We start from the raw sequence: 14,270 nt of genomic DNA, 5'->3' as shown, positions 1-14,270 counted from the left end.
TTGCTTCATATTTTTCATCTGTAGTTTTTAGGAACTTTTCAGATTGTGAACAGGCTGTGGTTTGTAGCTGTGAAGAGAAGTTCAGACATCCCGTGTTCTTTCCCTGTCCCTTAGCAAGGGTATACCTGGCTGATAAGAAACAAAACTGGAGGCAGATTAATTAGTTTCCTGCTTGCAAGAACTGTAGTCAAAAAATTCACAGTGTTTTCACAACTTCTACATGAGCAAACCAGAACAGTCAATGATGAAGTCTTGAATTTTTTTCCATGGCTTCTCTATCTTGAAAACTCAGTTATTCTCACCTACTTTCCAGAAATGTTGGGAGGCTTTAAATGTTGTGCTTTGTCTCATGGTGTATCACCCACCAGTCCTGTTAAGACCTTGAAATAAGTGGTGGGAATGAAACACGAATGTGTTGTAGAGTGCGTATACAGAGAGTTTGGAGGCTGAGGATGAAAATCGGCTCTTACGGTTGAGGTTGTATGGTTTTGGTTACCTGTAGCTATGAGACCTTTTCCTTTAAGACTGAAAACTTCTGAGTATATCCCTTCTCTGATAAAGCCAGCTTGCACTCTGTCAAAGGTTAAAAGCACAATATGGTGATGGAGAAGAATATTATCGGGAGAAGTGGAGGAGAAGATACGGTTTTGGGGAGCACAAGTTGAGGGTTGGACAAGTTTATGGGCAGCTTGAATGTGTCAGGGAAGGAGGGGGCACATCATTGATGTGGATAAGGAATAAGCCAGCAGGTGGAAGGAGAGGCAGCTTCTAAAATTACTGTGTCAACTACAGAAATGGAGTTTACCTACTCCGGTAGTGCCCTTCCAGCTCCCCTCTGGTACCCGCTTAGCTTTGTGATCTTCATGAAAATGTCTTATTTACCAGGAGAGCTGCCTGAAAACGTCTCAGATTTTTGGTGTGTTTTCATAAAACAGGGTTTCAGGGTGAAAAGAATTTCAGATTTTCAAGTGGGAATCACTTTTCTTGTAGAAACTTTCAGATGTTTACATTAAAAGATAAGAAATTTGTGTTAGAATTTAAAGAAAATGTTTCAGAATGATGAAAAATGTTTTGATCCAATCAAATAAAAATGTTTATAGCCTATTCAGTTGTAAAATGTGTTAAGATAAGAATTACTGTTTCAGCAGCAAGTTTTTTCTCAATCACAAAAACGATTGGACTACAGAAAGAAAACTTCCTTGTTTGCCAGAAGAGCTGTCTCATTCATTGTCTAGTTTTGAAAGTTAGTTCCATCACAGGGAGATTTCCTGTTATCCCAGAGAATTGTAAACTTGAGCCTAAGTTTTGTTATTATTAGAAAATGTGAGCTTTTTTCTTGGAGCCAGCAAAAGGATATGGCAGTCGGTGGTTTGCTGATAGGATAGTGTTTAGTTACGTGCCAAGAGAAGGATCACGAGTGGCTCTTGTGTTGCCTTTTCTTCATTAATTGGTGTCTCGGTTTCTTGCATCAACATTAGAACGGGCAGTTCAATTATACACCATTTCTTAATTTTACATCTTTCGTCATTTCTTCCATAAAGGGAGGCATTGTCTAGCAGTTTTGTGACCACAGATGATCTAGATCCATAATATCGCATGATATCAGGGTTTCACCTTCTGGTTTTAGTACATCACCATGTAGATCCATCAGGTTTTCTAATTTTATGGTGTTTGTTCTTGACTTTTGGCAAGTATCTATAAACAAAATAATGTTGAGCAAAGGGAGTCCATAAAATAGCTGCTATGGCTACCAAAATTTGCTGAGTTAATTTTTGTACACATAGTGATGACCTGGATTCCTGATTAGGACTCCAGGTCACACGATATATTCATGTAAATAATAGTACAGCAGTTTTCAGCTGTGATGTCTTGATGTTCCTTTATCTCGTGGCACTTGAAAGAGGAAACAGTTCTTGGCTCTGGGTAGAGTGGAGTGCTCTGTTCTGTAGGTGGGAGAGCTGAGACACTGTCATGTGTCTCATTTTCTGTGTTTTCCAAGCTCTCCAAAAAACTCTTTGTACAGAACACGACCCCTTTGAACAGAAATTTGCAAGTTAAGATAGACACACATATCACTTCAAAGGCTATAATAATAGAAAGGATGATGCATCTGGAAGAGGAAAGAATATCCTTTAAAAAATACCATGCCCAGAGGCTGGACGTTATTGCTGGGAGGGGGAGGAAAAAAAAGAAAATCTCTTGATGATAATTCAGGGAGCGTTCCTGCTGGTGGCAGTGCCAGAGTTGACAGTGCTATGTACTTGAAGCTTCCCAGAAAGTAAGTGTAACTGGGCGTCCTCCTCTTCAGATCTAATGGCAAAATCTCAGCTGTTTTTTCAGGGTAGGATCAAGCATAGTGGGAATTGCAGTTATGGTCAGTCTCTCTGGATTTACTTCATAAGAGCAACTCAGAGGTCCAGGGAAGAAGCAGTGGATGTTTACATGTGAATGTGATTGCTTCCAAAGCCCAAATCGGTAGTATAGACGTAGTCTGCCCTTCATTTAGTGAGGATGGAGCTATTTCTGTGGTTTCGTTTGCTCTCTAAGCCAGCAAATCAAGTGGAAGTACATTAATAGTGCAACTAGCAGTGCTAATGCGTGATTTCTCTTCATCAACGTGTAGCACCTTTGGAATAGGACTCCGTTGGTGGGCATGGCTGCAACCGTAAATAACACTGGGAACAATGGGACGAAGAAGTAGTAGCTAAAATTCCAACTGAATGTTCAAAATTTGTATTTACAGTGAATTGCTCTAAACTGGAAGTGAAATAGTGAGATCTGCATTAGTACCACTTACTTAAAAGAAGGTTGGACAGAAGCAATTGCTGTATGGAGCAGAATCCAGGTTTCCATAGAAAGTAACCGTGCTAGGGCCGATCCACCAGAGGAGAAATACAACCATGGAAAATAATAATTGCCTAAATATGCCTAACTCTCCTGCTACCAAATGATCTACAATTAAAGGAAATACCTTATTTTCAAATACAGAGCAGCTGTCCAACAGCTGAACCTGCTGCTGATCAAAGTTGATCAAAGAATTCTTAGGATTATATATTACAGACAATCTACAGAAAAAATGTAGTAGTCCCTGTTTATGGCATGCTTATCAGAGTCCATTGAAGTAAACAGGACTTTTTGTTGTTTTTAATGCAAATCTGATAAGCTCTGTAGGATGTAAATCAGTTCATTAAAATTTGTAAAGCACTTGAATGAAGTAAAAGAGAAAACAGTTTAACTTTTATAGGATGTTTACTGCATAAAAAGGACAATAAAATCACAATTATTCAGAAAAAAATACTGTTAAAGTGTGCTATACTCAATATGTTGTTCTGCAGAGGATTTAAAATTTTTAAATTGTGATTTAAAAAAAAACCCTAGCCTGACTCTAGAAATCTTACTGTATTACTGTGTAATTTTGTCTGTACAATCTTCATACCATATCTGTCTAACGTATGCAACATGTACGTGTGTGTGTTTGTGCGTAATGTATATGCAAGTATGTATGTATGTATGTGTGTATATATTAACCCAGGGATCAAAATAAACACTGAACAGCTCCTTTGTTTGTAGGACGCTGCCTAAGCTGGGGGTATGTCAGGAGAGAAAAAATAAGTAAATGATGATAAAAAAAAGACAGAGGCATGGCCTATGATGTCTTCTGACATGATGCTTCGCTTGACAGTCTTAACTCTGATACTTGTGGCACTGCCTAGTCTGTTGTATCTCCTAGTACAATATTCCGAATGCCGAGGTGACACTGCAAATGCTGAGAATAACATTCATTTATCTTTGGCATTTGGGAAGTTTTGTCCACTCTCTGTGGATATGGGTGCATGCCGGTATTACCTTATGCACATACAGGTTTACATAAAACTTACTGCCTCTGTGTTATCTCTGTAAAAGCGATGCATAAAGTAGCAGTTGACAACTTTTAGTGAAGCTGCTTTGGAGCATTCATGCTCTGATTTCTGAAAAAAACTTCTTTTCTTTTTTTCCCCCCGCTTGCAGTTACTTCAATGAGAATCAATATCCAGACGAGGCAAAGAGAGAAGAAATTGCAAACGCCTGTAATGCAGTTATACAAAAGCCAGGTGAGGAGCTGATCGTGGTGTCCTTTGCAAAGGCAATTGCAGTTAGATTGCAACATCTCCTGCTAAATTCAGCAAATCTCATTTTATGGCTATTACTAACAAATGTAGTGCTCTCAACTAGTAGTAGGTTTCTTCTTGAGCATTCTATAACTCGTGTTGTTCAGAGCTGCCATACTTGGGTGAACATGACAGTCAATGCCATTTTCAAACCTAAATGCTGATGTCTGAAACTTAAATTCCCACCAGTTGAGATATGAAGTACAAATTGTGCATCCGAACATTTCACTTATACAGCTTTGTAAATGGCATTGCTAAGAAAATAAATGTGTCTGAAAGGTTTTCATTCTTTACATTCAGTTATTTCAAAGGATGTCTATAAGCACTCAGTAGTGATCTGACAATTTTATTACACTCCACGAAAGTGGGTTTTACTAGTTCTGTTTTACAGATGGGAAATCTTAGGTTCACAGACTGAGGCTTGCTGGAGATCATACAGCAGGTCCTCGGAGGTTTAAGGCGCACAGCTTTCCTGTCTTTCAGTTTTCTTTGCAGCTTCTAGACAGGCGTCTCATATTAGAATCTGTGCATTAATGGAGGACCTTGTATTTGGGTCAACAAGTTGCATTTTCCCTGTTCCTGGAGAAGTCACACTTGGGAGAGGAGCATGAATATTCAGTGTAGTATTAGTGGACGCACCTGCCTTTGCTTAGTTTTGCTAACCAAACATTTACATAGTTTTCAGAACTTGTATTTTGGATATATTTAGATTTTATATAACCAGAACAAAAATTAATGCAAAAGAAAGCTAAGGCATGACTCCTGAACATTGGGACAGTCACGGGATAGCACAGAATCATAGAGCGATTTAGGCTGGAAGTGACCTCTGGAGATCATCTGGTCAGGCAGGACCAGCTTAGATTAGGCTGCTCAGGGCTTTACCTCGTTCAGTTTTGAGTATCTCCAAAACTGGAGGTTTTCCCACCTCTGGGCCCCTGTTCCACAGTGTTGAGCACTCTCATGGCAAAATACTTTTTCCTACTACCTAGTCAAAACTTCCCTTGTTGCAACTTTTATGTGTTGCCCCTTTGTCTTTTCGTTGTGGAAGCAGAACGATCTAGCAGGTAGAGCACCGAGGAGGTGAGGATTTTATTCCTGGCTGTGCTGCTGGTCGGTTTAGCAACTTCGAACAAACTCCTTAAACGCTGTGTCTCAGGATCGGTAACATATTGTGAGTGGTACTGATGCAAAGCATTAGGAAACAGCATAGCTATCTATTTCCAGATTTTTCTTGCCTCATCTCCCCTTACTTACTTAAGTTTGCAGATTGCTGCAATTACATGAATGTTTTGTATGCTGAATAAATAAACTTAGAGAAACAGTCTGAAGCAGGGGAGTCTCATCCCCATGTAGTCTGCAGAGGACTGAGGATGCAGCTACGTTGAATAGAGTCAAGGCCAGCTGGAGGGGCTTCCGTGCTGTCCCTGCAATGCTGAATCCCTCCAGTCTTCCCTCTTTCACGCTGGTGATCAGGAGAAGGGATTGCCTCCTGTAGCTGGCTGGTGGTTGTTGGGATTTTATTTGATGGTTTAAGTGTCAAACTCCAGTGATCTGGTTTCCAGCATCCCCCCCCCTTTTCCCAAAAGATCGCAAGCGTCCTGGCACAATTGAGAGGGTGAGATTAGTGCTGCGGGAGCATGATAGCAGCTGGTGGTGGAGAGGAAGGAAAGCAGGTTGGAGGGGACGACACAAGATCTCTTCATTCATTTTGCTGCTGAAGCAAACATGTCATTGAACTATATCCTCACAGCACATAGTAAGAGAACTAGCCCAAGGGTATGCGATTTGTGGCAGGGCTGTGAACTGAATTTGAGTTTTTTTGAATCTCAGTTTTGTGCTTGAACTAGAAAAGCAGCCCTCTATTCTCCCATGGCTCTGGATTTAGTTGACTGAAGCTGCAAATAAATTCCTGTATTTCGGATTTTAAAAACAAGAAGAAAGCCTACTTTGTTTTTAGAGAGAGATTTGGCATTTATTACCATAGCATCTGGGCACAGTACTTTGATTCATATAAAATTCACTTCATTCTCAGTTATAAAAACTTTTCAGTGCCGTCTATATTTCACAGGGGCTTATCACATGTGTAAGGGTCTTCTGCCTACCGCTGGAACCCAGCGAGTAACAGTGCTGTATTTTTTCTCCCTGTTACTTTCATAGGAAAAAAGTTATCGGATTTGGAGCGAGTTACCTCCCTTAAAGTGTACAATTGGTTTGCCAACAGAAGAAAGGAAATCAAGAGAAGAGCCAATATCGGTAATGTATCAGAGCGCCTGCTTTCAAGGTTTAGTACATACACTTGCTCAGGAGAGGTGGAAAATACGTAAGATTGTATTAATGAAAATACTAGAGGTTCTGACATTCTTAATAGAAATGTGGAGCAATTTTTAAAATTAGTCTCTTGCTGTTCCAGATTTTTGCTAAAATACGGGTAGGAATTTAATTTATAGCATTCCATCATCACTGCAGGAAAAATGATGCAGTTATGAAGTTTTACTGGAAGATCAGTTTTAAAAACCAGAGTGAGAATTCTGTTGGCGGAAGGAGAATCGTATTTCCCTATGCTCAGGCTCCTTTGGGTATCCAAAATAAAACCTAAAGTAAAACCTCAAAATATCTGCATTGGAAATAAGGGAATTGGAGATGATTGCAAGTTCACAACCTTAGCATGCTGTTTAAATGAAAAGTGGCTGTTGTGAAGAGCTTTTATCTGGTTGTAAGTTTCCTTGTGTCTATGTTCCACTGAAACGTGCTTGTTTTTTCAGCCAAAACCTGGGGCTGTCTTTCTTGCTGCCATCCCTGAGACCCCACAGGGATCTAAGAGTTCAGATGAGTTGTTTTACATCTCAGATACAGCCACTAGGACCAAAGGCTCCGCAAGCCAGCTTCTCATTCCGGTTACACCTGTGCTCCTTACTGCTTTCCAAGGGGTTGCACAATGACAAGTGGCTGGAACAAAGTAATAATTTTTCTTGATGATCAGGATTAAACAAAAGTCACTTCAGAGTTAGCCCTGCAGGTTCTCCAAGTGAGGAGTAGCTGGTCGTAAGGCAATGAGAAGTGACTCTGAACTTGTAAGAAGCAGACCTACTAATGTGAATAAACATAAGACATTCTAATGAGAATAAACTCACATTAGTGGCCAGGATTCGACAAACTTCTGCAATGCATGCAAAATTTTATGCACTTCCTTAGATACTACGCAGAATTGTGTTTGCAATATATGGACAAACATACCCGCCTATTACTGGTATTTTTGCAGATGTCAAATGATATGCCCTTCTGCTCTCTGCTTCTTTTTGCCATATTTGTGAATAAGAAAAATTTCTTTTTACAGCATTTGGTGTGTTACTGAAATTTAACCTAAATTTGTTTTTTTTTTTAAATGAAACCTGTTGAAGGGCGGGGGGTGGGGAGGAGAACAAAGCAAAGGTAGTCCAAGATGGGTGGAATTATAACTGTATCTGACCTGCATGGGGAGGAGGGTTGGAAGAGGATGAAAAAGAACCAAAGGGAGCTTTAGATGCATGGATCCTACAGGAGGATGAAGATACGTGTGTTTTCAAATCCCTTAAGTGCTTTAAAAAATTGCTCCATCCATTTTCAGACGCTCCCCACCCCCCTCAAGTCCTGCCAGTCCAAACTATGTGGGAAGATCTACAGGGAGTGCCTTTGCCACTCCAGTGCATTAGAAACTAAGCTAATTTCTAATAGGACTGGCTAGAAAACAAGGATTCTTACTCACAAATAAGTCTGTTAGTTGGCAGGGAAGGATTTCAGGCAAACCAGTATCTGCACATGTCGTACCTTCCCAAATACTGGAGAGTGAAGAGGAAGAGGCTAAGAACTAACTCTGTTTTTCCAGTTATTCTAACTTCTTGAAAAAAAAAGTAGTTCCTTTTAATTACTCTAATGCATCAGATAAATTAGGGATCCATTTGCTTTTTTCGAAGAAGCAGCAATCCTGGAGAGCCATGGAATAGATGTACAGAGTCCGGGAGGTCATTCCAACAGTGACGACGTTGATGGCAATGACTACTCAGAGCAGGTAAGCATCGTGGCTGAACCTCGTGGCCCAAAAAGGGAGAGTTCACGCCACACATAAAGAGACCCTCTGCCTCTCGCAAATCAGATGTCTCTTGTTTTTGTTTTGCTTTTATGTAATTGTAATGGGGAAAGTGGAAGAGCACAGCTCCCCTATTTGAATGTGTTGAGCAACCAGTATTCACCCACATGGATTTATTGTCATACAACAGGACACTTGGCAAGTACGCAATGGGGAGGAGGAGGGAAGATGTTCAGAGGGAGGCAGAGAAGCAGAGAAGGTAGAAGAAGACAGGAGGATCTGCTCCAAACAAGCAAGTTACACCATTCACGCCACACGCAATGTATGAAAAATGTTAGGAGAGTGTTAACTCACCCAGTGCGCCATGCATAACTTGCACTCTCCTTGCCCATGGCACCGTTCTAGTTATCCACCCTCAAGAGAGGATGTACAGGTCTTTAACGGTTGCTCCTATATATCAGGCACCAACAAGCTTCCCTGCAAAACTAGGCATGACATACGTGTTCCTCTACACCTATTATTTCTTTCTCAAGAAATATCTCCATTATAGCCTGTGCTACAGCTACTGTGAGTTGCTTATCTGGCACCCAGACAAGTACAGCAGTAAGCCCCTGCCCACTACACTTTATAATCCCTTTTGTCAACCTTGCCCAGCAAGACACTGAGCACCCTCCTATAAGGTGCTGAGCTCCCTCTGTTTGTCTGTGGGAGTGCCTTTCAGGAGCGTCTCAGGATCAGTCCCTAAGACACTGACAGACAAAGGGTGAAGGGTGGGGGGAAAGGATTTGGTTAAATAAAGTTTTACATTTATTTGGCCCCGTACCTGTTTCGTATTGTTCTGCAACAATGTGCCACTATTTGGATTGTTTACATATTATCTGTCTTTTTTTTTTTTCTTTTCTTTTTGCATTTTAACTCTTGCCTATTCTCTATTTTTCTTGGTTATTTTTAACCCTTGACAGCAACTTCTTTTTTAAATTCTCTAGCAAAAGAATACCCCTTCCCGCACTCTGAGCCCTCACCTACCCTAAAGTTGGTGACCCTTCCTTCACACACCTTCCTGACAGGTATTGCATCCCCTTCCCAATTTTCCTTCAGGTGTCAGTGTTGGCCAAAACCCTCAGGGCTGCGTGTGCTTGGCACCAGTGGACTTGAACAGTTCACTTACTTGGTTCTGGTTTCGGTATGAGCTGCGTTCTGTGCTACACCCAGCATCTGGGGTGGGCAGATCGCTTTTAATTGACTCATTTGGGAGAAGTAGGTAGGTCTCCCTCTATAAAAGCTGCTGATGGAGTGTAATAGCAACTGAGTGTTCTGGAATGAGTCCCTAGCACACTTGGCTGTGGCCCAGTACGACAGATACCTGGCAGAGGCATTCCCAGCCGCTCTGCTTCTGACGGGTATTAAGGCCCTTTTTATAGGTCATCACCAGCAGATTTGGTGGAACCAACTTTGCTAGCTCTAGATGATGAGAGGCTGCTCTGTGACTGTTATAAAATATTTTGAAACTGCTGCCGAGCACAGATAATTCCTTGTCAGTCAGATACAGGACCTGAATACTGAGATGAAGTGTTACGTAGACTCCCCGACTATGTTTTTCTTCTGTGTGTTATCCAAAATACTTTGAAAAGAGAAATAAATCGGTTATTAAAATTTAAAGATCTTTGTTTAGAGTCCTTAAAAATTACATTTCTCAGTAATCTAACTGGGCTCCTCTGTGAAATGTAATTAGGCATTAGCAGTGAAGCGGATTAAATGGCAAGCTCTCCTGATGACCATTTAACATCCCTTAGCTGTTAAAACCATAAATTCTGTTTTCCACAGCAACACTTAAACTCTAGTAAACTTTAAAACACAAAGTTCATCCAAATACTAATGAAGTGCCTAAAACTCCAGAAGTCAGGACTTTGTATTTCTTGCTATGGTAAAGATTACTGAGAGGCCCTTAGAGTGTGTGCACATCACAATATTTGCCTGACGTTTGTTGTAAATGAATGCATTCCCTTAAATAACCTTAGGATTTTACCAAATCCTGGCTTTTCTGTGCCCCTCAGCGTTTGCCACCTGTCATCTTAATTTAAAAATGCTTAATACACATTTTAAACTTCACAAGTTCATCACTTAAAGGCTGTTGGCAGACTGATAAATGTGTATAATTTCCTTTCTGTAAATAATAATAATTTAAAAAAAATCACAAGATCATGGTGTGGTAACTATTAATACTCCATTTTAAAGAGGAGAAAACACCACGATTTTGCCCAAAGTTCCGGAACAATTGATTTGACGGCTGGGATTACAGTTTGGATATTGCTGGTTCTCATTCCTATCGTTGAAAACCAGGCCCTATTTCTGATCTAGACTGAGAAACATGCACAACTCACTGTAAAATTTAGTCAGACTTTTAGGTCTGATATTGTATGGCCATTACGCACCTGTAGAAGGCAGCCCTTCTTGCTCATTGATTTTAAAATTTCCACTGCAGCCCTGTAGCAGCGAAGTTTCTCTGTATTAGTTTTGCCTGCCAACCATCACAGCCATCGGCACAGTGGTCCTCTTGCAGCTGAGAGACTTTCTCTTTAGAAAATAGATGAAGAAATAACGGCGCATAGCTCAGTGGACGGGAGAACCTGGCAGCATCTTCACCTGCATATTTGAATTATGGTGGTTCCAGTCCCCTGAAATCATTGCACTGTTTTTCTTAGCAGTCTAGGAGGTTTTCAGCATCTTTTTCCCTATACCTGTGTGACTTCAGTGTCTTCACAGGACACTGGCTCAGACCAAGGGTTAGTCTAGGTTTGCATCCTGTTTGTGAGTGTGGTCAATAGTAGTATTTAAGGAAAAAGCATTTTTGAAGAACAGGACAATTACAGAATGATTTTATTATAGTAGCTTCCAGCTTCTGGAAGTCAGTAGTTTTGAGAGGCTTCCTGAGCCAGGCTCTGTATCCACTTTGTTCTTAATTTACCAATTATTTGTAATAAACATTTACCATATCAGCCATCAGCCATTTCTTTTCCAAGCTGAAGAGCCTGAGTCTATTTAGCCTCTCCTCGTAAGGAAGCGACCCCATGCCTCTTTTCCCCTGGGTTGCCGTTCTCTCTACTTTTTCTAGTTCTATTGTGTCCTCTTTAAATGGGATGGCCAGAACTGTATATTCAAAATGTAAGCGTAGCGTGAATTTGTGCAGTGCCTAATGATTCCTATCTTAGTTTGGTTTCCTGACATACCTTGTGTATCACTTTAATCTTTATAATTTAATATTTTCCTCAGAATATCCCCCCCTCAAATTTCTCTCTCGAAAATTGGGTACGCCACTCCTTGCCCCGCTTACCTTTGTCTGCACAGTGAGGGAAATCAGTCCTAAATCAATTTTATAAATTCCTTTCACTTCCTACCCCCTGTAACGAATGTGCAATTTGCTGCCCCTGGTCCGTTACTTTACACACTAGTTTTATCTGCTGGTTTTCTACTTATGGAGTAACAATGCTTCTCTCTTCTCCTTTCCGCATGCACAGGATGACAGCACTAGCCATAGTGACCATCAAGACCCCATTTCATTAGCCGTGGAAATGGCAGCAGTAAACCACACCATCTTGGCATTGGCCCGGCAAGGAGCCAACGAGATCAAGACAGAGGCTCTAGACGACGACTGATACAAAGAAAGGGGAGGGTCAAAGCAAGAAGTAACTTAGTTTTAGACGTAGCACCTTAGCAGACTTTCCTCGGTCCTTAATATGTGTTCTTACAGTATAACTTTGCAGTTTCTTGTACGTCAGTTAGCTGTTAGGGTCTTGTTCTGTGAAGATGGCATGGTGCCCTCAGCCTTTGCATATACTCTCTCAGTATTAATTCCCAATAAATAATCAATCAACCAACCAACCTCCCTCTCCCAGCCCCAGTGGCTAGAAAAATCTTGCTGCTCTGTCTTAGCATTCAAAGTGCTTCCAGGTATTTTAGACAGCCCTCAATTACAAGTCTTAGGCTACACTTAAAATCTTGGATACCCTTAGAGATCGTGTTAAAAAAATAGTCTGTACGCTTTTCCTTCTCTGAGACTGAAAGGATGCAAGCTGAGGTAGTGGCACAGGGTCGATGGACACCAGATCGGGAGTATCAACAGAGAGTAAAAAGAACACTAGAAACCCCACTTCAGCATGGGAATAAATGATTTCCAGCTGCAATAAGCCGTGCCTCACTGGTCATACAGTGACTTGACATACTTTTGGGTGCTGTGCTGAGAATGTCCATTGGAAACACATTCACATATTTCGGTTGGTGTTCACACATTCAACACAGACATCTTCTACTCTCACAAGCTGCGTGGCTTAGTGGATAAGTACTGCCTTCTGCCTCTGGGACCATGATTGAAGCCCAGCCTGGGATCATATGAAAAATGAGCTGAATGTCTAATGGACAAGAGTCCACTTCTCAAAACCACTATTCATTATTTGGCATGGCTAGCAGTGCCTGCTCAGAAGAGGTCTAGACTCTATTGATCTGTCATTAACAAGTTCACCTTTTATTCTTCTTCTCGCCTTCTCTGTCCCCACCCTACTCCCCTCTCCACTTTGCCACTTTCAAAAGCAATGTTTTCCAGGAAGGTTATTAAGGTCATAAAATGGGTGAGTGGATTTTTACACATCTGTGTAACTAATGCCTACGTCCTGACTAGCCTGAAAGGTTATTGGAGAACTTTTGCATCTGACCTTTACTAGATAACCATCATAGCATAAATATTCTCCTAAATATAAACCTTTTTTGTTTGTTTAAAGGCAGGAGGATCTCTTACCTGAGAAATGGGGTGTGAATGTTTTGTGTTCTCTTTACTCTGTCCTTGTTAAGATGTGAGAAAGCTATACTGCTACGAGCAATTTAATTAATAATTGGAAGCCATACTGATAATGGATGTGGTAATATTTGTAAAGCAAACCTACTTTAAGTAGCAGAAACTAATGGAATTGTTTTCCTTGATCATATGTAGCACTTTTGTTACTTTTTTCTTAAAGATATTTATATTTGATAAGTCTTTTTTTTATCATTTGAGAATTCAAAATACCAAACAGCAAACTTGCATTACAGAGTCACCCTGCGATTACCTTGTCATCTAGTATCTAAATGATGAACTGTGTGTGCATCTAAGAAAATTACATCTGCTGGCATTGTGTGGAAATGATCTCCTGGCATCCTGATAAAATGATATGTTGCTGCCGGCAAGAGGAAACATTTCAATGGAAACAGCACGGGAAGTGTTAGAGACGGGCAGGACTGTGTTACATTAGAAATAAAAATTTAAAACCTATGTAAATTTTTGTATATAGATATCTAAAAATTTGCATAGTGTTTCCACAACATTCCATTTTTATCTTCCCAGTTTACGTGGGAATAGCTTAAAAAGGGGAAAACGGCTTAGTCTGAAGGATGGGTTTTCCCTTTTCTCCCCTCCACTTCTAAAGGTGGAGGGAATGAAGGGAAGTTGCTATTACTTGGCTCGTTCTCATCCGTTCCTCACGCTTAACTATCAGATAGCATTGTGAACTCCTAAAATTTGGCTCCTCAGCAGGTTTTTAGCCAGCCTAAACCCCTTCAAGGCGTAGGCTAACTAGATCATCTTTACATCTGTTAACCTTGTGAAAATTGCTTAGGTAAGTGTGGAGGAGATTTTGTGCTTTCAGAGGGCACAGAGTTGGCACCTCTTTGTCTCTGTAACTTTGAAGATATATAGGTAGGGCTTGGCCTCGTCTTTCATTTATGGATTTCATTGGAAAATTTATGTGCTTTCCTTAGATATACATCACTGAAGCAGAATGAAGCCGTCTCTTTTCTGGTTTATTGCATTTCTCGAGTAGGCAAATTCATAAGTAGCATCAGGGCAGACTCAGGAAAGAAAGGAATTGGATCAGCGACCATTGCAGTTTTTTTTCTTAATGTGTGTATGAATGTTTTGGTACTAAGGAGTGAAAGGACAGGGAGAGCTTTTATTTCTATTTTTGCACAGCAGAATGATCGAGCAAACTTGTAGCCTTAGTGGAATTTTACCTAGTTATTCGTACTACAGTCAC

At 40.7% G+C, this 14,270-nt stretch overlaps 1 protein-coding gene across 2 annotated transcripts in view; it reads left to right on the top strand.

Moving 5' to 3' along the window:
* HMBOX1 (homeobox containing 1) overlaps positions 1-13,477 on the top strand; it is a 74,521-nt gene extending 61,044 nt beyond the window's left edge. Inside the window, exons 7-12 of one of the 2 annotated variants that reach the window (XM_009319713.1) lie at positions 4,009-4,091; positions 6,306-6,401; positions 8,099-8,193; positions 8,402-8,533; positions 11,727-11,894; positions 13,291-13,477. In XM_009319713.1, coding sequence (XP_009317988.1) covers positions 4,009-4,091; positions 6,306-6,401; positions 8,099-8,193; positions 8,402-8,533; positions 11,727-11,864 — 544 coding nt within the window. In that variant the 3' untranslated portion in view covers positions 11,865-11,894; positions 13,291-13,477. Of the gene's footprint in view, positions 1-4,008; positions 4,092-6,305; positions 6,402-8,098; positions 8,194-8,401; positions 8,534-11,726 lie in introns of both variants that reach the window. The other variant, XM_009319714.1, reaches the window with a different exon arrangement.
* The last annotated feature ends 793 nt before the right edge of the window (positions 13,478-14,270 follow it).

This window comes from Pygoscelis adeliae, unplaced genomic scaffold, assembly GCF_000699105.1.
Source record: "Pygoscelis adeliae isolate BGI_AS28 unplaced genomic scaffold, ASM69910v1 Scaffold121, whole genome shotgun sequence".
Taxonomy (NCBI): Eukaryota; Metazoa; Chordata; class Aves; order Sphenisciformes; family Spheniscidae; genus Pygoscelis; species Pygoscelis adeliae.
Note: the sequence above shows the minus strand (reverse complement) of the source record. Positions and strands in the feature narration are given on the sequence as shown.